The 22,585-nt window shown below is 33.3% G+C and overlaps 1 protein-coding gene across 4 annotated transcripts; it reads left to right on the forward strand.

The window, feature by feature from the left end:
• The first annotated feature begins 2,718 nt into the window (after positions 1-2,718).
• LOC146910861 (Tetratricopeptide repeat (TPR)-like superfamily protein) lies at positions 2,719-21,096 on the forward strand. 4 transcript variants are annotated; one of them, XM_085726613.1, is made up of 28 exons: positions 2,719-2,995; positions 3,087-3,181; positions 3,314-3,413; positions 5,116-5,220; positions 5,387-5,549; positions 7,031-7,154; positions 7,346-7,408; positions 7,499-7,579; positions 7,687-7,781; positions 7,889-8,039; positions 8,739-8,825; positions 8,946-9,065; positions 9,148-9,276; positions 9,364-9,461; positions 9,576-9,699; positions 9,875-9,982; positions 12,961-13,102; positions 13,984-14,094; positions 14,227-14,351; positions 15,271-15,456; positions 15,669-15,779; positions 16,670-16,834; positions 16,924-17,082; positions 17,314-17,547; positions 17,889-18,056; positions 19,303-19,421; positions 20,035-20,321; positions 20,412-21,096. In XM_085726613.1, the coding sequence occupies exons 1-28, from the start codon at positions 2,836-2,838 to the stop codon at positions 20,579-20,581; spliced, it is 3,780 nt and encodes a 1,259-aa protein (XP_085582739.1). In that variant the 5' UTR covers positions 2,719-2,835; the 3' UTR covers positions 20,582-21,096. The 4 variants fall into 4 exon arrangements, with proteins under 4 accessions (XP_085582739.1, XP_085582741.1, XP_085582737.1 ...); XM_085726615.1 differs by having other exon boundaries at positions 7,034-7,154; XM_085726611.1 differs by having other exon boundaries at positions 20,035-21,096.
• The last annotated feature ends 1,489 nt before the right edge of the window (positions 21,097-22,585 follow it).

A 22,585-nucleotide genomic window follows, 5' to 3' on the forward strand; every position in this document is an offset into this window, starting at 1 on the left:
TTTTTGGTCCCAATAAAAATCTCGCATTTTGTATTTAGTTCCTTTAAAAAATTTCAACGAGTTTTTGTCCCCCAAATATTTTCGATAATTATTTTGGTCAACGTTTGTAGTTCAACTCATAAACTTGACATTTTTGAATAAATTTTCACAGAGATATTTATAATATTACAACAAATACATCCCTCGCACAAAAATTTAGATTTTTTTTGACAAGATACTCCTATTAATTAAATATGAATTTTGTAAGCATTAAAAACTTAAAAAATTATATTTAATTCGTTCATTGTTAAAAAAAAATAAACTTTTCAAGATGGATTTTTATAATTTACTAAGCATGAATACAAAAGAAAATTCATAATTTCAAAGAATACACACGAATTTACTTAAAAACATAGACGAAAAACTTCCTCGAAACTTTTAGTTGTGCTAAAAATGAAACTTAAAATTTTATAGAGAACAAAAACTTACTTAACAATTATTCTATTTCGTGAGAAATTATCAAAAATAGGTTTTATTGTATAAATGTCAACTAGTCTAATGATCTGTAAACTTCAAATAAAATGTTAATATGTATTTATTTTTCTTTAACTTAAAAAAATTAATTAAATTCATGTAATCATGTTTAAACTAAAGTAGTTGATCAAGGACAACGTCGTATAGTGGCCGCCCCCAAAAGTGGGATAAGTATAGCAGGATGACAACTATTTGATCATTTTTTGGACAAGTTATATGAACTCTGCAATAAAGTAAAAACAAACACATATATAATATAAAATTAACAAATGTGTCAAAAACTCATGAAACATTCATAAACAAAAAACACAAGTATAAATCAAAACACTCAAACATCCACACGTCTTAGGCAAAACATTACATTCAATTTTAAATAGAGAAGGTTATGAAATCTTTCAAGTTTCTAGCCAAATTTCACAAGTCTTAATTAAAACATTAAATCTAAAACAACAAAGGAAGATAAACGGAATAGGACCATAACTTGAACAGAGGAAGTAAAAAGAGGAAATAATTAGAGAAACAGAGGAAGACATGTGGAATGTGAACAAAACATGAACAGAGAAAGACGATGACAACAACCTGAATTAGCGGCGACGATGGTTACTTGGACGATGACGACCGATATGGTGAAAAGAGAAAAAGGATGCTAGGACTTGGCAATGGCACTGAGAAGATAAAAGGAAAGACAAAGTTGGCAGATCGCGTGTGAAAAGAAGGAAGATGTTGAAGTTAATTTGAAATCTCCAAAATACTCTCGAAACAGTTTTAAAATCAAGGTCAATTTAGAATTTTCATGTTAAAACACGAAAGCAGACCATAATCTGCTATCCACCCCGCGACCTACTAACCATTGTAGCATCTGGAGTGACTGCTAACCTGAATTGTTCCGCTACCATCATTACCATAACGTTTTCTTGCCACTATCCCGTTACTGACTACTCTGGTTTGAACTTAAGCTTACATAAAAGTATTTTAATTGAATTTATGTAAACATGTTAAATCGAGTCTGCGTAACATATAAAAACTTGGAATTCACAAGTTGTACATGAATTAAGTTTACATTACGGGAACATACATACTTCGATCTAGTTTATGTTGCATTAAGATATAAATTGCATATCAGTGATCTTAGATTACATATGCCGTGAAAAAACATGGGTTCCACTTAGGCGAACTTGAGTTTCGATGACATCAGAGACCTCGTCTCTATCTCTCTCACAACCAATTATTCTATCCGCATTAAAATAATTTATTTTAATCATTCATCTATCATTCTCTTCCATCAAAATACACTAAAATTACTAACGTCACAAAAACTCTAAGTCACCCAAGTATTTTTCGAAAAAAACACACCACAAACTAATTAAAATATCACTTACAATTTAGACACAGAGAGAAAGAAAGGAAGAGACGAAGGAGAAAATTGTTTTTTGTTTTGTGTGAACAAGATATCTTATACCCAAAGCTGCGAAGACTAATTTTTTGAGTTTGATAAAACCACAATGAGTGATAAAGCTTCCGCTAAGAATGAAGAGTGTTAGCAATAATCTATTTCTATCACTTACTCTCTCATTCGTTGAAATTAACGTGGATCCCACCATTTTATGTGCGATTCATTTTAAAACGTTGGATCTGTATTGATTTTATCTAACAAGAGGATGAACATTAGAAATAGCGCTAAAAAAACAGCGCTAAAAAGAGAGCGTTGTCGGCACCCATCTTCTAGGAATTATTTTTTTTATTTTTTATTAAAAAGAATTTATATTTTTTTTTGAAGGAGAAAAATTTATTAAAAAGAATTTATATTTTTTTTTGAATGAGAAAAAAAAGAATTTATATTAGACATTTTGTTAATTAAGGGTTAGAGTAGTGATATTTGTACTCCTCTTTCTAAACAACTTCCATGACAACTTTGTTTTTATTTATTTTGATTGGTCAAAATCAATAGAGAGAGAAATGTAGAGAGATAATAAGAATATAATGTGAGTATGAGAGAAAAAGTTGTCAAAAAGTTGTTAGAATTTGGTTGTAAAAATATCATTTCTCTAGGGGTTATTAGGGGGGTGTGACTAGGATGATGAGGTGTTGTAGCCAGCAGTTCTCATAAAATGGAACCGGCATTCATAAAATGGAACCGGCATTACATTGAACATTTTTTCAATCTGTTTCATCGATAAATCTCTGGTAGTGTAACCCAAAGACGACGTCGTTGAAGGCAAACTAAACGAGTTCCCAAATCTGAATCATCCTTCTAACGACACCGATCCGATCTGAGTTCATTCTCCGATACTACGCAATCGCCGAACCCCGACAACGGCGACGATGGATCCGGCGAGAACGCCGTTGGGTCAAATGCTACTGGAAGAAATCACTCCGGTGGTGATGGTTCTTTCCACTCCTTCCGTTGAAGAAGCTTGCTTGAAAAACGGTTTCTCATTTCTCCAGATGCTTACTCCGTTCTGCTCTTTCAACAACATCGACGGTAATTCTTAATTCTCAACTCATCTTCGTCCGTTAAGGTTTTTGATTCGTGATTTATGTATTGCATTGTTCATTTGAATAATTTCTTGCAGTTCCAGTGAGAACTGCGAGTGATCAGCCTTATCGCATTCACAAATTCAAATTGCGTCTCTTCTATGGTTCTCATGTTAAGAAGCCTGATTTGAAGGTAAACTCAATTATTTGATTATTCTTTGCTTGATTTGAGGATTTTTGTGATTATATGCGATAAATGTGTTTATATGTTAGGACTTATGATTAATAATGTGGTTGTATTTTTGTATCTATACGTTTTTACCAGGTAGCTAAAGAGCAGTTGAATCAAGTTATCACTGACTCGGGGGAGAAAGTGTTTTCGGAGTTGTGCTTGGATGTGTCGGAAATTGATCATGAAACTGCAAGTAAGTGGAGTTCATTGTTTAGAATCTGTTTTCGGCCTTGCTTTATTTTAGTCTCTGAAGCATTGATACATGTATACACACATACAAATGCACATACATGGAACACGATACCGGTAATAGTTTTAGAAAATAGAATAGACTATATTATTTACCAGACAATGGCGACTTTGTATGTAACAAAAGTGTTGGGCGGTGAAGAACCAATAAATTAAGCATTGCAGAGATAAGGACGTTGTGTTGGATGAGTGCTAAAACTAGACGAGATAGGATTATAAATGACAATGTAAGAGAGAGTGAGAGTTGGGGTATTACCTAGGGAAGATGGAGGAAACTAGTCTTAGGGTGTTTGTGCACGTAGGGAGAAGACCTATAGATTCTTTAGTAAGAAGAGTAGATAAGATGGAGGATAGCCAGATAACTAAAGGTAGAGGATGGCCTAGAAAAACTGTAAGAGAAACTATTAAGTAAGATCTAGAGATTAATGAGTTGCATCAAAATATGGTTTATGCTAGAACAATATGTCGTAATTTGATCTATGTAGCCAACCCCACTTAGTGTGAATGTGGGATACGGCTTGGATGTTGTAGAAGTGACTATTATATGTAATTACAAGTGTCAGTGTTTGATAGTTGGACACCTCTTCAATGTGAATTATTTATTAGAGACTGAAGTAAATAGCAATAAATTTTTTAGAAAATAGAAGTGACTATTATTTATCGAACAACGATGACTTTGTATGGAACAAAGTGTTGGGCGGTGATGAACCAACACGATAATAAATTAAGCATAGCTGAGATGAGGATGTTGCGTTGGATGCGTGGTAAGACTAGACATGATATGATTAGAAATGACAACATTTAGAGGGAGAGTTGGAGTAGCACCTATAGTAGAAAAGTCGGTGGAAACTAGGCTTAGGTGGATTGGGCATGTAGAGAGAAGACTTGTAGATTTTGTAGTAAGGAGAGTAGATCAGATGGAGGATAGTCAGATCACTAGAGGTAGAGGATGACCTAAAAAAACTATAAGAGAAACTATTAAGTAAGATCTAGAGATTAATGAGTTGGATCGAAATATGGTTTATTATAGATCATTATGCACTAATTTGATCCATGTAGCCAACCCCACTTAGTGGGATAAGGCGTGATTGTTGTAGAAGTGACTATATTATATGTAATTACAAGTGTCAGTGTTGGATACTTGGACACCTCTTCAATGTGAAGTCTCTGAAGTGTCGGATCTATATATGTTTTAGTTAACCAAGAACTGTTGTTTGTGCTTTATACCCTATTTATTCATTTGTGTATGTGTATGATTTAAGCTGCAAGCACGTATGAATACATTCATATATATTTTGTAATTTTTTATGTACATGCTTTTACATTGCTAAATAACTTATTTAGTTCTATTTCTACGCGCGTGTACACATATCATATAAATAACACTTTTTGAATTTCTTAGGCTCGGAGTTGATATGAGCATGAACACAGATCTTTAGTTTGATTAAACCTTTTGGGTGTGATTACTGATGATATATTTTAATAATTTAATCGAACAAGCTCGAGCACATGCTAGTGCTTTGTTAGGGATCTCACTTGTTTTGGCCCTTGAATGAGCTCAAAAATTTATGTTGGTGTGGTAAAAAGGCAGTTGATGTTCTCTCATTGATTGAGATTTGGTTTGATTGACGAAAATACTTTTGTAGGCTCTGAAGACAGAGATACTCCATCTTGGTTTCAGTTTTTCAATAAAGAGCTTGTCCGAATGGCTTCCTTTTCAGACCATGAAGCTTTTGACCATCCCGTGGCTTGTAAGATTTTCGCATTAGTTCTTTTTCTCTGTCATTCTGTAAAATTTTATCTTACAAATTTTCTAGTGTCAGTAGATAATTTGCTATTGACATTTTCATCTATTTTCCTTCTTCAGAATGACATCTTTTCAGATATAATCATCTCTCTACTGAAATTAACTTGCAGGTCTTTTAGCTGTTTCTTCAAAAGATGAACATCCAATGAGCAGATTTGTTGATCTTTTTAATACCAACAAGCTTCCATCCCTTCTAAAAGACGGTGCAATGGATCCAAAAATTTTAAAGCATTACTTGTTGGTGCACGACAATCAAGATGGCGCCGCTGACAGGTATGAATGTTCTGCCATTCTTGTTTAGAGAAACTATTTGTAGTTACATAGACACATCACAGATGTGAGATTATATTGGTTGCCATTAACAGATACTCTTCAAATTTGTGACTTCATATCCTAAGAAAGATATCGCCCTTTTGAACTTTATATATACTTTATGCCTTTCAGTGAGATTTATGATGTTGGGATGGGGGATCTTTGTTTTGGTGGTTAGTGGCGATTACTTAGGTCTGACAAGCTTTTTTCTGAAAAGGCCTTTTATTGGAAATGAACGAGCATATTTCACGAGGTGGACTGGGGAGCACTTTTCATGTTGATGCATAAATTTATGAGAAGTTTCAACTTAAAGATACTTATGGAAAGATATCTTTTTAATCATTCTTCCATATTATTTTGCATTCTTGTAAGCATGAGAGATTTCTTTTAGATAAACTGACGTGGAAATAAAAGCTGTCTCAAGTTTTTTGTGGGGACGTTGGTGTTAATAGGATGCAAATGACCTTTTGCAAGTTCACATGCTTCACATTGCTATCTTTTGATACGTGGGTTCTCAACTATGTGCTGCTTTTGCTTTGCAAGGCAGCCAACTTTTTTTTGAAACAATTTGTATGGGGTTCTTGGAGAATAATGGGTCTGTCCTAATCAAGCAAATTTTCTGTAGGTTATATTTGAAAGTTTTAGCAATAAGGAGGGAAAGTTTTCACTTTGTGTATTTATTTAGTTGGATATTGTCTGCATATGGAACTCATACTCCCATTTAAATAGGATTGTGTATATGGCCCTTTTTTGGTGTCTACCAATTGTTACTTTGGAGGATTTTCCCTTCAGACTTAGTAAGAGATTTGGCAGATCTGCTGTATTCTTAGCTTTTTAGCCTTTGATGTTCTTTGCCTTTTCTGTCCTGTAGGATTCCTTACCATCATTATAAGTTATAACATTACCCTCTGTCCCTGTCCCTTCTTTCTAAAAAATTTCTTTTACGGAAAAAAGGAACTCCATATTGACATGGAAAACTAAAACTTCAAATGCATTCAGTTTGATAGTTTCATTATTTCATTTTTAACTAGTAACTAATAAGTTACCCGCGCTTGAGAAATGAGAAGGCACTGGTCTCAACACTCTTGCTTTTCTGTTTTGTCCTTACTACACCAACCTTTTGTCTACTTTGAAAATCTACACAGTTTTCATTTGGAAGGAAGGTCATGATGTACAACTTTGTATTGGAATTAATGTGAAAACAGGTCTTCAATCTCAGCACTGTGTCAAAATAATTTCAAACTTCAAAACCAGTCTCATTCTCTTAGAAGGAAGACTGAAAATGAAAATTGTTTTCTGCAAAAATGATTTGAAGAATTAAAACATGATAGTTGTTTTCTGGAATCCAATGCAACTTTGGGCATTATTCATTTTTTACATGGAGATAGATTAATTAGCTTTCTGCAGTGTTAGCCTTGTTTGAGTTCCTTCTTCTTCTTTAGCAGAGCAAGTAAAATATTAACAGAAATGAGGAGTACATTTGGTACAAGTGACTGTTCGTTGCTTTCTATTAATTCTTCCCTAGATGCTCCAATCAAGCATCAAAATAATCCTTGGGCTTCACAAGTAAGTTTGTTTGTAGATCTTGTAATTTGTTATTTTCTTTTTCCTTTTTTTAATGAAAATCGATTGTTTGCTTCATCTTCCTGGCCTCGTGCTTATTTTAGGTTACCTTTTGGAACCTGTATTCATGCAAATTTGTCCCATTTATGTGAAAATATGCAATTAATGCATTTGTCTCCTGAAACTTGTGACAGGCATGTGATGCCTCACCTAATCAAGATCTTGGTTGCTTTCTTAACGTTGACGATATCAATGAGGTATTTTCTCAACAACGATTCGATTTAATGTATAGGATTTATGTTTAAATTATAGATGTATTTCACTACCTCATTTTTATTTCCCTGTAGATCAAAGATATAATGCAAAATTTATCATCTAAGCACATCATTCCTAACATGGAGCAAAAAATTCGTGTGCTCAATCAACAGGTCATATTTGTTTGTTTGAATTTGTTATCAGAGACCCAACATCTTATTTTGACATTTATATTCTAATTTCCTTTTACCTTGTTTCTTTAATATTACTTTGTGTTTAGGTTTCTGCCACACGTAAAGGTTTTAAAAACCAAATAAAGAATTTATGGTGGAGAAAAGGGAAAGAAGACGTTGTAGATTCTCTCAATGGTCCTACGTATGTCACCCCATAAATTCCTATCTTATGATGGAAAGTACATTGATGCTATGTATGTATCAGATATCTTGCCTTTTTCTAATATCTTTTTGGTTTCATTGTTGAAGGTATAACTTTAACTCAATTGAATCCCAGATTCGAGTTTTGGGTGACTATGCTTTCATGTTACGAGATTATGAACTTGCCTTGTCAAATTATCGCCTAATTTCAACAGATTACAAGATTGATAAAGCCTGGAAGCGTTATGCTGGTGTGCAGGTAATTTTACTTTGCCTAGGTTTTCATTAGATTAGGATTTTCTGTAAATAAGTAATGGTAGGATGTCGAAAGAAGAAATAACTTGCCTATATAGAGCTTTTCGGAAAAACGGTTTTGTTAGAATATATATGAAAACATCTTGTAATATTTTCATATTATCCTAGAGTTTCTTAGATTATCTATCTCTTAAGATTAATTTATTATCTTAAATTTCTTAGACTATCTCTGAAGAATTAGTTTCTATATTTCTTTTTTATTATCACGAGCTGTTTCTCTTAGGATAAACAAAGGGGGTTAGAGTGTCCCCGTGAATTTAGCTCTGTTGGTAAGGACAATGCATAATATATGCAAGGTTCGGGATTCGAATCCCGGACACCACAAAAAAAAAAAACAAAGGGGTTAGAGTTGTTAGGATTATTTGGGTGTTGGTTAGTTAGAAGGTATATCTTGTATAATAGGGGACATAAGGAGACAAGGAGTTCTGTAGTTTTGACAGTTTACGTGGAAGAATTAATCATTTGTGAGGGGGAAACCCTTGAATCAGAGACCTCTTTCATATTCTCATTCATTCAAAAAGATTTTTTTGTTTCAAAGGCAAATTAATTTTGTTTTTATTCTCCAAGACCAAATTTATACACTTTCTGATAATGAAATACTCTGAAAATGCATCACTATTGGCTTCCCATATTTATTTTTCAGGAAATGATGGGACTTACATACTTCATGTTGGATCAATCAAGAAAAGAAGCTGAATATTGCATGGAAAATGCTTTTAACACATATTTAGTATGTATGATTTATTTTGGATCATGAGAAAGATTTATGTTTTTCAAGAAGATGCTCTGTTATTGCTATATTACTTCCATTTTTTTTTTAAATTAATAAATTTTGACTTAATGTGTCCAGAAACTTGGATTATTGGGTCAGCAAAACGCTACACGATGTGGTCTGTGGTGGATAGAAATGTTGAAGGCACGAGACCTATATAAGGAGGCAGCTACAGTTTACTTCCGTATTTGTGGTGAGGTAGTGCTTTTTTTAAAAAGTAAAATATAATAATGCCAATTTGGATTATCATGCTCTGGTTTTGACCAATTCCTTTCCTTAGGATATCCTACATTCTGCTGTGATGCTTGAACAAGCATCATATTGTTATTTGTTGTCTAAGCCCTCCATGTCACGCAAATATGGATTTCATCTAGTTCTTTCTGGTGAGCAATATAAAAAGTGTGATCAGGTATTGGACTGTCAACATTTCCTCCCTACTTAATTAATGCGTTGCTTTTTCTTATTAATTTTCTGACCTTGGCATTGCTATGTTCAGATCAAGCATGCAATTCGAACATACAGAAGTGCTCTTTTTGTTTTTAAAGGAACTACTTGGAGTTATATCAATGATCATGTTCATTTCCATATTGGACAGTAAGTTAGACTTGGTTCAGAATATATGGTGATTTTTATATACAAAAGCATGGCGGTTATATAATGATCATGATCATGTTCTTTGAAGTTTGTTAATTAATATATATTTTTTAGGTGGTATGCTTCTCTTGGGATGTATGATGTTGCTGTCAAGCATATGACGGAAATCCTGGCTTGTAGTCACCAGTCCAAGACGACACAAGAATTATTTCTGGGTGACTTTCTTCAAGTTGTGGAGGTAATGGTCCCTCTACTTGATTTCCAGATTCGTATGTTTAGAACCTGATTTGTATTATATGTTTCTGAACTAGCATTGACTTGATTTGTTTTAATTATTGGAATAGTTTTAAGTGTTAATATCTACGTTGGTGCTGAGTTGGAGAGTATATAATTAATTTGACACCTGGCTACAGAAAACAGGGCGGACATTTGAGGTAACAAAACTTCAATTGCCTGTGATCAACATCTCTTCGCTCAAGGTCATCTATGAAGATCACCGAACTTTTGGATCACCTTCAGCTGTAAGTTGATCTCAGTTCTGTGTTTCTCCAATTTTCTGGGTATTTTGGGTTTTATTCTTTAAAATATTTTCCCCTTTCTATTTAGTTAGCCTTTGACACTGTTTACCAGATTGATTATTTGCTAGTTAGGCACAGGGAACAGCTTATACTTTATGTTAAATCTGTATAGGTTTGGTTGGCACTTAAACATTAAAGAACTAGACCATCGACCCGTGCTAACGCACGGGTCATATGGAAGGTAATATTTGACGGTAATAGGTAACAAAATAGTTTAGATGAATGTCATGATTGTCATATAGTATTTCATAATATTAAGAAGCATAGACGTTGGTATTGTACCATAACATAATTTTCCATGACATCGTCCTTGATACCGTAACGTAACATAATAGGTTAAGTATAGCAAGACGGGTTAACATTTATAAGTAAGAGATTATGTTAAGTATAGCGAGACGGGTTAACGGTCATTCCTTTCCAAAAAAACAACATATAATTAGGAACATAATTTTATTTTACTTTAGATAAACATTAAATGCAAAAGTGTGGAGAGAAAAATTAGGTTAAGTATAGCGAGACGGGTTAATATTTATAAGTAAGAGATTTCCAAAAAAATAGCATATAATTAGGAACATAATTTTATTTTCCTTTAGATAAACATTAAATGCAAAAGTGTGAGGGAAAAATTAGGTTAAGTATAGCGAGACGGATTAACATTTATAAGTAGCGTAACAGAATAGGTTAAGTATAGCGAGATGGGTTAACATTTATAAGTAAGAGATTAGGTTAAGTATAGCGAGACGGGTTAACGGTTATTCCTTTCCAAAAAAACAGCTTATAATTAGGAACATAATTTTATTTTACTTTAGATAAACATTAAATGCAAAAGTGTGGAGGGAAAAATTAGGTTAAAATTAGAGATGACATTTCGCATAAATTAAATCTAGGGTTAATATAGTAAAGTCACGCGAAAAAATAGGTTAAATCTAGGGTTAATATTGCGTCACGGGTTAACATTTAGAAATAAGAGAAGAGATGACATTTTGCATAAATTAAATCTAGGGTTAATATAGTAAAGTCACGCGAAAAAATTAGGTTAAATCTAGGGTTAATATTGCGTCACGGGTTAACATTTAGAAATATAAGAGATAAGAGATAAGAGATAAGAGATGACATTTTGCATAAATTAAATCTAGGGTTAATATAGTGAAATCACGCGAAAAAATTAGGTTAAATCTAGGGTTAATATTGCGTCACGGGTTAACATTTAGAAATAAGAGATGACATTTTGCATAAATTAAATCTAGGGTTAATCTAGTAAAGTCACGTGAAAAAATTAGGTTAAATCTAGGGTTAATATTGCGTCACGGGTTAGCATTTAGAAATAAGACATTTAGAAATAAGAGATGACATTTTGCATAAATTAAATCTAGGGTTAATATAGTAAAGTCATGCGAAAAAATTAGGTTAAATCTAGGGTTAATATTGCGTCACGGGTTAACATTTTTTTTTTTTTTTTTTAATAAAGACACATTTTATTAAGAAATAAGATCAGAAAAATACACAGAGAAGGCATTGGACGGTACTTCTTCCATCCACACCTTATCAGCTTCCGTGGCAGCTAATTGGGCAAGAGTGTGGGCCACAATATTACCACTTCTTCTCACATGAGAGAAGTTACATTGTCTGAACTTAGATCTAAAAATCAAAATGCTATCTAACAGAGAACCCAAGTAGTTCCTATGTTTTTCTCCACCGTTGAGCAGCTTAATCACACGGGTTAACATTTAGAAATAAGAGATGACATCTTGCATAAATTAAATCTAGGGTTAATATAGTAAAGTCACGCGAAAAAATTAGGTTAAATCTAGGGTTAATATTGCGTCAAGGGTTAACATTTAGAAATAAGAGATACTAGATAAGGTTTTTCTTAATTTGCTTGAATGAAACACACACTCAGCCGACTGATGTCTGCACTTCGGTTACATCAGGATTATAAATATAATAAATAATAAATTCTGAACAATTAGGCTAATTCTATTCCCTAAGATACGATGAATATTCAATATATTCTACATTTATAAAATGAACTCAAGTACTTGGAAAGTTGAATAATTTATTAAGAGATGTTATTTCCTACATTGGCATATTATACATCATCTGCTAGGAATTTTTTCTTCTTCTTCTTCTTCCCATTCAAGCCTTTCACTCTCTCTTTTTGAGGGATCTGTCACTCTTGCTCTAAATATCTTATAAGCTATATATACGATACATGTAAGCACCTTGAGTTCATGTTGGTATCAGGGGATCCCGTATTATACATCATCTGCTAGGAATTTTCTTTTCCTCTTCCCAATCACTTCAAGCCTGTAACTCTCTTTCTGAGAGATCTGTCACTCTCGCTCTAAATATCTTACTGAGTGGACCACATATGGCTAACTATTTTCAATCTGTAACATCATTTTTCAAATCCAAGCTACTGCATGACATATTTTTTTCAAACAACACTTTTTTATACCATGTGGACTGTTTAAAACCCTTTTGTGGCACACATCTAGTCATTCACATGAGATGATGGTAGGTATCACGTATTAGAGTTGAGAGAGGAATAGCAAACATTTCTCAACTGTTTTTGTATATTGAATAACACTGAGACAGCCGCACTGACACTAACTGATACAATGAGATTAACTAAAAGTTTGAAATAACTATTACACATATCAAGTATCAGTATGTAAATCCCCAGTAAGGTGATCACTAGCAAAGAATAGAAATTGCGCTTTTCTTTATGTGGTTTGCAATGGAACTTCAGGGATTTCTTCTTATCTTAATATTTGCGTTAGAAATTTTAAATGTTCATTAGAAGTAAAATATAATATTTGCGTTAGAACTTTTCAATTTCAAATGAATTCTGTTGCACATAAGTTTAAAATTAGTAAATGGCTGTAGTTTGATTATGATAGTGTGAAGTGTCACTTCAGGTTAACACTAAAGAAAGCTTGTGGCATTCTTTGGAGGAAGACATGATACCATCATTTACTGCTGCCAAGAGTAATTGGTTGGAGTTGCAATCAAAGCTTATCTTAAAAAAGCACACTCAATCAAATGTTTGTGTTACTGGAGGTATGTCATATGATTTCGTCTGAAGTTGGTAATGATTCATTATATATATGATTTTGTTTCACTTTGATATCTGCCCGATATTTTTACTCCCAATTATCAGATAATAATGTTATTTTCTCTTGACATTTTAGAAAGATAATAAGGAGGGATGTTATTTTAAAAGACATAATAAAACATTGGTAAGGATGGATGACTGTATAGTGTATAATCCAATAGCTAGAGAGATATCAAGGAAAATCATAGACCAAACCACCATACCGAGAGAGATTTAGTGTAATATTGTCTATCTTTGGACTTAATACTTGATATGATGTTATGGCATCATTCCATGCAATCAACTTCACCTGGTGTGAAAAGACTGGTTGTATGATTAAGACACATGATAGTTATTTTTTTGCAACTTTGGGATCTACATTAGGAGTGTGTGTGTGGAGTGGAAATGACACTAAGGAACTTTTGGCATACAATTACGGTAATTATATATTATAAACATCAAATAATTCACATTTTATTATTTTATTACTCAAATTCTTCATGGTAGAAGAGGAATGGATTGGGGCAAAATCATTGATGTTGTTCCTTTAGGAAATTAAATCACACTTGTCAGTTTATGTTTTGACCTATTTTCACCCGAAAGTTATTAGAAACTTTAATAAATATTGGACTTTCTTGTGTAAGTTTTGTTGATCTCTGTGTAAAGCGAAAATACGACAGAATTGGGCAAAAGGAATTTTGACCTGACCAGGAATACATTCATTATGACATCATTGTAGTTTACTTTACATAATAATTTGATTTAATGAATCCGCCCAAGAAGCTTACTTTTTTTTTTTGTTCATGTTATGCGTTACTGGTGCATTGTTCCATTGCACCATTTACAGAAGCTGTGAAGGTTAATATTGAATTCATAAACCCTCTGCAAATCACGATTCCGGTATCTGGTGTTACACTTATATGCAAACATTCTACTAGTACTGATGAACTTACATCAGGTAAGCTACGAGTTTCTGCTAATGCCTTCTACCCTTTTTTATTGCTTTCTTCATTTTTTTTGTATCTATTAATTAATATTTAATATTAGTAGCCTTCTTCTGGTTAGTAATTGTTTGTCGTGGATACTACAGATGAAAATGAGTCAAGTGTGAAGACTGATAATGAAGTTGATCACTTCAAGGATATGAGCTCATACAATTCCTCCTTTTTGGTATCTGAGGTTGATTTCTCATTACGAGGTGGTGAAACTACCACGGTGAGTTTGTTCTAGAGCTGAATTTCATTACAAGAGACCCTGTCTTGACTAAAATATGAAAATTAAGCTGTATTATATTTGTGGGTAACGAAGAGCTTCTATCCCAATGTTTGACTAGCAATATGTAGATTGTGTGTTTTGTGAAAATTCATGAAATATCACATTTCTATCTTAATTTTATGCATATCTTCAATTATATTGAAGCTCGAGTAGAATGACATCGGACTCGAGTCCTGCAAGATGCAGACAATTCACATTTCTAGTTAATTGGAAACGAAGCTCATGGATATGATTTCTCTTTCATTCAGATCTTCCTCCCTTATGGAGAAAAACAAAATTGTTGATTTTTAGTCTCTGGTAAAAATTGAGTTTAAACACCAGTCTTTTTTTTTTTGCTTTAGGAGGACTGATTTGGTTATATGTTTGGCCGATGTGGAATCTCAACACATCCCTCTTATGCCTAGGACTAGTAATATAAAGGGTAAACTTTACAGCACTGGATATATGCAGGCAGCTCAAAAATAGATTTAGAATAGATCTAAATACTATATTAGTATGGGTCTTGTTAACGAGTGCCCCCGAGGCACTCTTTAAGCATTCTAAAATAAGCAATTACTTTTGAAAAAAGTTAAATGTTTCGATTTCCAATGCATTGATTACACACTTTTTCATAAATAGTTTCTACTGTTATTATTATCATGTGAGATAATAATAACAGTAGAAGCCTGAGTAACATGAGTAGATTGAGAGTAGTCTAATATTTGGATTTAAATGATTTGTTTATGGACATAATTTACAATATGACATTATAGCTCTGTTTAATCCATATATTTGAACACTCCTTGTAAGAAAAGGCTTTTGTTGTAGTTTTAAATTATCATATTTGCAAAATTGATTTTGTCTAGTACCTGATTGCCAGGTTCAACTATCAGTGACTCCCAAGGATGTAGGTACTCTTGAAATTCTTGGTGTTCGATGGAAACTATCAGGCACTATAGTTGGCTTTCACAACTTTGAGTTGAACCACCCAAAGAAGAGTATTGTAAAAGGAAGAAGGAAAGCAAAGCAGTCGCCTAATGAGAAATTTAAATTTATGGTGATCAAGGTGTGTGCTCGTCTCCTCCTTTTCAATTTTCTCTCTCCTCCCTCTTATATTCTTGGAAAATTATTTTGAAGTATTATTCAATTCTGTAAAGAGTACAAGAACTAATCCCAATAATTACATAATAAACATAATGAGTGTCTACAACAATAGTCACATATTTACAACAGATTCTCTTGTATCTATACTAAAGCAACTTTTTTTTAAAATCCCAGAGCATACCCAAGATTCAGGGTTCCGTTCACTCTTTACCTGGAAAGGCATATGCTGGAGATTTGCGGCAACTTATGCTGGATTTGAGGAATCCATCAGAGTTTCCCGTTAAGGTACTGTATCTGGAGTTGAGTTGCATTTTTTTCTTCTGATTGCACACGTATTTACATGTCAACTTGAGTATATATGCCAGGGAGTCAATAGTTTTATACCAACAAAGTGTACAGCATTATTATTGAGAAAAACCCGAGTCCCACATAAGATAAAGATAAGGCCTGAAATGAGTTTATAAAGTGCGTCACTCCTCACCTTAGCAACCGGATTTGTAAGGATGAGTCAGGCCCAATATAAAAACCTAATAATTATTTCCGAAGATGAGCTAGGGGAAGAAGATGGAGACTGCTGACAAATTTTGAGAGACCAGTAACATGAACATTGTCAGCAAACCACTTTCAACATTGAGGATGAGGTTGCAATTGAAGGGCGTAATATGTTGTTTGGAGTAAAAGGATTGAATAAATTGTTTGTTACATATTCCTGGCCCCTCAAAACCAATTTTAGTAGAAACAAGACATCTCTTGGAAAGGATTATTTTTCCATTTGCAGTGAAAAGCATCTGAAACAAACACACATTGAAGTAGTTAGGGTAGTTAGTTAGAGGGGGTATGAATTAGATAAACAGGAGAAATCGGGATAGATAGATTCATTCTGTGAATTTAATGGCTTATGAAAGAAGAAATCATCTGTGAAGAGGGAATGCGTGGAGGAGAGAACTCTCCGTTTTTAATCAATTGTTATATTTTTTTGGTCATTTGTTCCTATCAAAACACCTTTTCTCCTCTCTGGGATAACAGGAGTTGTCGGTTACCTGTATTTAGCAGGAACAGGTGCATGGTGTGACTGAGACAGACGTAGTCTGCTTTCCAACTTCCTTGTATTGAGTTGAACCTGCTTTCTTCCTGCTTTTTCTTGCATGCTAACACTTGTTCGTTTGTTTTGGCAGAACCTAAAGATGAAGATAAGCCACCCTAGATTCTTGATTATTGGGAATCAAGAAAATGTGAAATTAGAGTTTCCTGGTTGCTTAACAAAAAAGATAGATTCAGTGCAAAGTGATGCACATTCTAGTCCTAATGTCATGTCTGAAACAGTCTTTTCGTTTCCAGTGGTCAGTATTGAATCTTTTCCAAGGAAGCTGTGTATTATTACTTTCGCGTCTGCTAATGTGTTGTTCACGTGAATTACACTTTGTTTCAGGACACTTCAATTCAAGGTGAAACACCCTTATTGTGGCCTCTTTGGTTTAGGGCTGCTGTTCCGGGTGACATTTCTCTCTATATGAGCATTTACTATGAGATTGAAGATATATCAAGTGTCATAAGATATCGCACTCTTCGCTTGCATTACAATGTGCAGGTTAGTATAACGTGTACTGAAATTAAAACATTTTGGGCTTCAGTGGTTTTTATTTCCCCTCATTATACTGTTATTTTAAACTACACGGTGCTGTAAAAAATTGAATCATTATGTTTAATGATTTTTTGTTTCATTATGAATATAAAAGAATGTCTGTTAAATGACTTGTTTTCATCTTTACAAGTCACATACCTTTTGTTAATTCTCAAGTGCCAAATTTGGTGGTTGCAGGTATTACCTTCATTAGATGTCTCGTTTCAAATCAGTCCTTCTCGATTAAGAATACAAGATTTTCTAGTTCGATTGGATGTTGTTAACAAGACAAGCTCAGAAAGTTTCCAAGTTTATCAGTTGTCTTCTATTGGGCATCACTGGGAAATATCATTACTTCAACCTCCTGATACAATTTTCCCTTCGCAAACGTTGATGGCTGGTCAAGCCATATCATGTTTCTTCACATTGAAGGTTGGTTGGTGCTGTAATTTTTTATTTTGTGAAAAGGCTTTATTTGATCCATGTAGCCTAGCACACCTAATGAACTGCATATTAATATTTCAGAATCTATATCTTCAAATGCTTAGTCATTTGAAGTTGTTTGTTTTCTGTTGACTCGATTTTTCTTGTAAACCATTTAGTATCATTATATTATATATCCAACATCTATGTGTATCTGCTCAAAAAAAAACATCTATGTGTATTTTTATTCATGATGAGCTGGTACCTAAAATTTGATATCAAGTTTATGCGACTGCTTTGCCGGACATGATGATTATTGTGGGCTAAATTAAGGTATTGTTTACCCCCAGAATTCAAGGAGATCATCGACATCGGAATACAACATGTCTACCATACCTGTCGGAAGTGATGTGTTATTGATTCCTCAATGCAGTCAGGATTTGGTTTACAATACGAACAATGTACCTTTGGTCAATTTCCACTATTATGAAAGATTGCAGCAGAAAGTGTCACATGAGGTAGATTTTTTAATTTTTTTAATTATGTCCAAATCTGTTTCTTCTGAATTTTGTATCATTGTTTATGGTATGTATGGTTGAGTAGGTGAAATTAGAACTAGTCATAATTTGAAAATGAATTTTACCGAGACCAGAATGTGAATGAGATTTTATTTTTCACCTCGTACTGTTTTTGGGTAGTAACTGATGGTCTCTTTAAATTTTTTCCACAAACACAACAAAACGCCGGTTTACCATAACCATTATTCTCTTAAAGACCGGAATGCGCCCATCTTTAAGCGATTATTCTCGTGCATACTTTTGCTTTGAGATATGATTGTATTTTTAGCTTCTCTTTGGTTTTGGTAAAAAAAAAAAAAAAGGTTCTCTTTGGTTCCGTGCCCATGGTTGCTCCAAGGTTATTATCGTATCTGATATGCAAAGGGATTGTATTGACCTGCTGAACTGCTGGTCTATTTGGTTTTGTACTCACAGTTGCTCCATGTTTTTTTTTTTTCTTTCTTTCTCATCTGTAGGATATTTTATCATCTCCTTATTGTACCTCGTCTGTTTAATATTTTTTCAGCATCAAAAGATAATTATTCTTTTAAAATCAGTAATTTAGGAATTTTATACATTATATGAGTGCAATATAAAAGTTTGAATATGATACAGAATTGCATCCTATAACTAATGATTAATTGTGTGATGTCATAGGATTCTAAAACTGGTTAGAATAGAAATACACTATTTAACTTGGCAGATTGCTCATTCTTAATTTCTCTGTTGAACTTTAGCATCAGATAAACTTGATCCTTAAAGATTTCAATGCTTTCGTTTGTATATTTCTGTTTAGTAAGCTTTCTTTTATCTTCAGTTTTTACTTTGCATGCTACATTTCTCTTGGTAAATTTCTTAGTAATCATAATATGAGCAAGAACATTTATAACCAAAGTTGAAGTTTCAATTTGGCAAAACTAGTATCAAAGTTTTGATTTGCATATGTATTTCTTTTCTAGATTGATTTATTATTGCATTATTACTTGTTTCCTTTTTTGTTGGTTAGCTAACTAGTCAGCTAGATTATGAGAAGATTTAATTTTTAAAGAAAATGTCACAATTTTTTGAAATTTCCATCAACTGGCTCAATAATCTAAGAGTTTTAAAGACAGATTTTTTTTTTCCTGTGTCATGGTAGAGCATGTGTTTGATAAAATACTTCATTGTTTTCCTTTTCCAATTACTGACCTGAGTTTAATATTTGTAGGATCTGGGTGACTTAAATACAGTTGATTTTGTGTTGATCTCTCGACCTCTCGGCAGTAGCATCAATCCTGGTTTATCTGATCCGCCTCATGTTATGTCTCACCATACGTGTCACTTAAGGCATGGTTCATATTCTGATTTTAATTTTGATATATTTTAGGGTTAAATATGTTTTTGGTCCCTATAAATATGTCAACTTTTCGTTTTAGTCCCTCTAAAATTTTCCTTCAACTTTTAGTCCCTATAAAATTTTCAATCTTCACTTTTGGTTCCTCTTTTAAAGTAAACTCATATGTAAAATTCATATTATTTAATAAATTTTTTCAGAAAAATTCAAAATATTATAAGAATCACTCCAAAAAAAATTCAGAATTTTTTAACAAAACATGAATTTAATATGAATTTTTATATTTTTTACGGTTAAAAATTCATATTTAATTTGTGTTTTGTTAAAAAATTCTAATTTTTTAATCTTTTTAGAATATTTTACACATTTCTGCACAATTTCATTAAAAAATACAAAAATTAAATTAAAAATAGGGACCAAAAGTAGTGATTGAAAATTTCATAGGGACTAAAAGTTGAAGGAAAAATTTAGAGGGACTAAAACGAAAAGTTGACAAATTTATAAGGACCAAAAACATATTTAACCCTATATTTTATATATTTGTGTTTGTTATTATTACATGACTTTATGGGGGGTTTATGTTAATCTTTTTCGTTCTTTTGATAGTACTGCTAGCACGGGCCCCATTTCATGGCTAGTGGATGGACCTCAAACATTGCATCATGACTTCTCTGCATCCTTCTGTGAAATAAATCTAAAGATGCATCTTTACAATTCATCCGACGCCGCTGCTTTTGTATGCATTGACACCATAGATTTTGATGGTAGTGGTGGACATATGAACAGTGCGAACGCGGTTCAATCAGTAACTCCTGATAACCAAGCAGGGTGGCATGATGTCACACCAGCGACTGAACTCAAAGTAACGCCAAATGCTCCTGAAACCCAACCAGGTAAGGCAATATCGTTGGACAGTGTTTCCCCATACATTTGGTCTGGATCTAGCTCGACCAATATTAACCTGGAGCCCATGTCCTCGGCAGAAGTTCCTCTTCAGATTTGTGTCTTCTCTCCAGGGACGTATGACCTGTCAAATTATGTTTTGAATTGGAAACTTCCATCTCAAGGTCTAGGAGCTAGTGATGAAAAGAGGCAGCATTCGGGCAAGTGCCAGGGTTATAAATACTATTTGACTGTGCTCCAGGCCACTTGAGAAGTTGGTCAATGTTTTCATGCTACAATTTTTGAGTTGATTGTAACTTTGGGCTGTATATATATACGTTCCATGAATTATTAAACGCCAACAGGATCATGGAACGATGTAAAAATAATGATGGTGAAAAGGCACAATTCATCAAACTGCCCAGCTGTTTCGGACTGGCCAAGTTTGAGAGAGGGGAAGTTATGAGCAAGTAATTTCTGTAGGGTCCGCCTTTAACCAAGGATGGAATGTCATTCTTACCTCATTGCAGTGAGAAGTCCAAGAATTGGTCAGATCAATCTTTTCCGTAATGCCATTGGTTCTTTCTGATTTTTCATGTATGGTAGATGGCAGTTAATAGTGTTATAGTTTTGAAGACTCTTGCAGGGTTGAAAGACAGGAAGGGAGGGATACTGTGTATAAGTTTAGTTGAGAAATATATGGTATAATTTGATTAAACAGTTAAACGTTATTGTTAAAATAATGATTAAACTCGAGAGAAATACATGTGTTATCTTTAAACTGAACTCAAGTGTCAAACACAGTTGCACTAGTCGTGTGTGCTCAAAATATGCTTAGGAGGGCTATTATGACCACTTGTTACACATTCAGGGACTAAAGTGACAATTACTTTTTTTGTTGTTGATATGTTAATTAGATATAAACTGAAAAGTCCACTCGCCTCATGTTATAAGTATGAAATCGAAAATTTGGTACTTCGTCATTAGAATAGTAGATTGGTATTCCCGTGTACCCCGTATTAAGAATAATCAAATCTAATATTGCTAAAATACCATTTTCTAGAGTAACAAATGTTAGCATGATAATTTATTATGTTAGTATTATTAGTTTAAACTTTTCATATGAAAAAAACGATTAAGACCATTTTCTTTTTATGGAAAATATATTCCTTCTTTGCATAATTTGAGGATGAGTTGCATCATTTCATTTTAAATTATGTATACGTGTCTCAAAGTTGGGATGAAGAATGCAATATATAATAGTTTAGATGAGTTGAGTTTTGGGTTCATCAGGGTTAGAGGAAACCTTGAGGCTTATAGAACGCTAACGTAGATCATCTACCGAAGAGGTGGTTACGCTGACAACAAGAGTTGAACCTACGTCTTTGCGGGATATGAGTCAACTTCTTATTAACCGAACCAACTTTCATTGACTCATTTGTTTCAATGAAAGTTGATACATTAGTACTGTAAAAAAAATAAAATTCAATTAAATATCTATCAAGCACATTAAAGACTATAAATTTGAAAATCAATCAGCTTATACGTGATTACAAATTCTAATTCCAAATCCTTTTGAAATCTCTCGTGAAGAAGGAAAACAAGTTTCCATGACACATGAAGTGTGATTACAAATTCTAATTCCAAATCCTTTTGAAATCTCTCGTGAAGAAGGAAAACAAGCTTCCATGACACATGAAGTGAATATAACTGGTTCTTTGTTCTCCTCGTATTTGTGTTTGAAGATCTGAGCAAAGGGCCCTTGTCATCTTCCTTTCATCAACTTAAATGAAACTTACGTTTCACCATTAAACTTGATTGTTTCCTTTGGCATACATGTTGGCTAAATGGAATGACACCGTGAAGAAAAAAAATTGTGGGTTTTTTTAATAAATGTGTTTACACTCATAAATTCAATTGTCAGCAAAAATCAACACACACTTGAGAATATAGACAAGTTGATTGAGCAGAGCCAAACATAAGAGAATTTTAAACTACAGTTATCTCTGTTCATAGAGACAATATATGCAAGTTCTGGATTTAAATCCCGGCCACCACAAACTTCACGGTTATTTTATCATTATCAACGGCTACTGAGTTACACAGTTGTTGTCACAAGTGTGAGTTAGAAAAGACATATTTTTTTATAATAATTTTTTTATTTTGATTTAGGTTTTTAAATTTTAGTTTAAGGAACCGTAGAAAGCTACTTTGTCTTCAGGAGGTACACACTTTAAACCGCCGACAGCAACACATCTCTGGTCTCAATCAAAGA

Source organism: Medicago sativa, chromosome 7 (assembly GCF_051527215.1).
Source record: "Medicago sativa cultivar Bolivia chromosome 7, Bolivia_mono, whole genome shotgun sequence".
Taxonomy (NCBI): Eukaryota; Viridiplantae; Streptophyta; class Magnoliopsida; order Fabales; family Fabaceae; genus Medicago; species Medicago sativa.

Bases quoted from the DNA above. Each gene is read 5' to 3' on its own strand.
- LOC146910861 (XM_085726611.1), top strand. From the start codon at position 2,836: ATGGATCCGGCGAGAACGCCGTTGGGTCAAATGCTACTGGAAGAAATC. The intron at 2,996-3,086 runs GTAATTCTTAAT...AATTTCTTGCAG, and splicing joins CTCTTTCAACAACATCGACG to TTCCAGTGAGAACTGCGAGT. The intron at 9,983-12,960 runs GTAAGTTGATCT...GTGTCACTTCAG, and splicing joins CTTTTGGATCACCTTCAGCT to GTTAACACTAAAGAAAGCTT.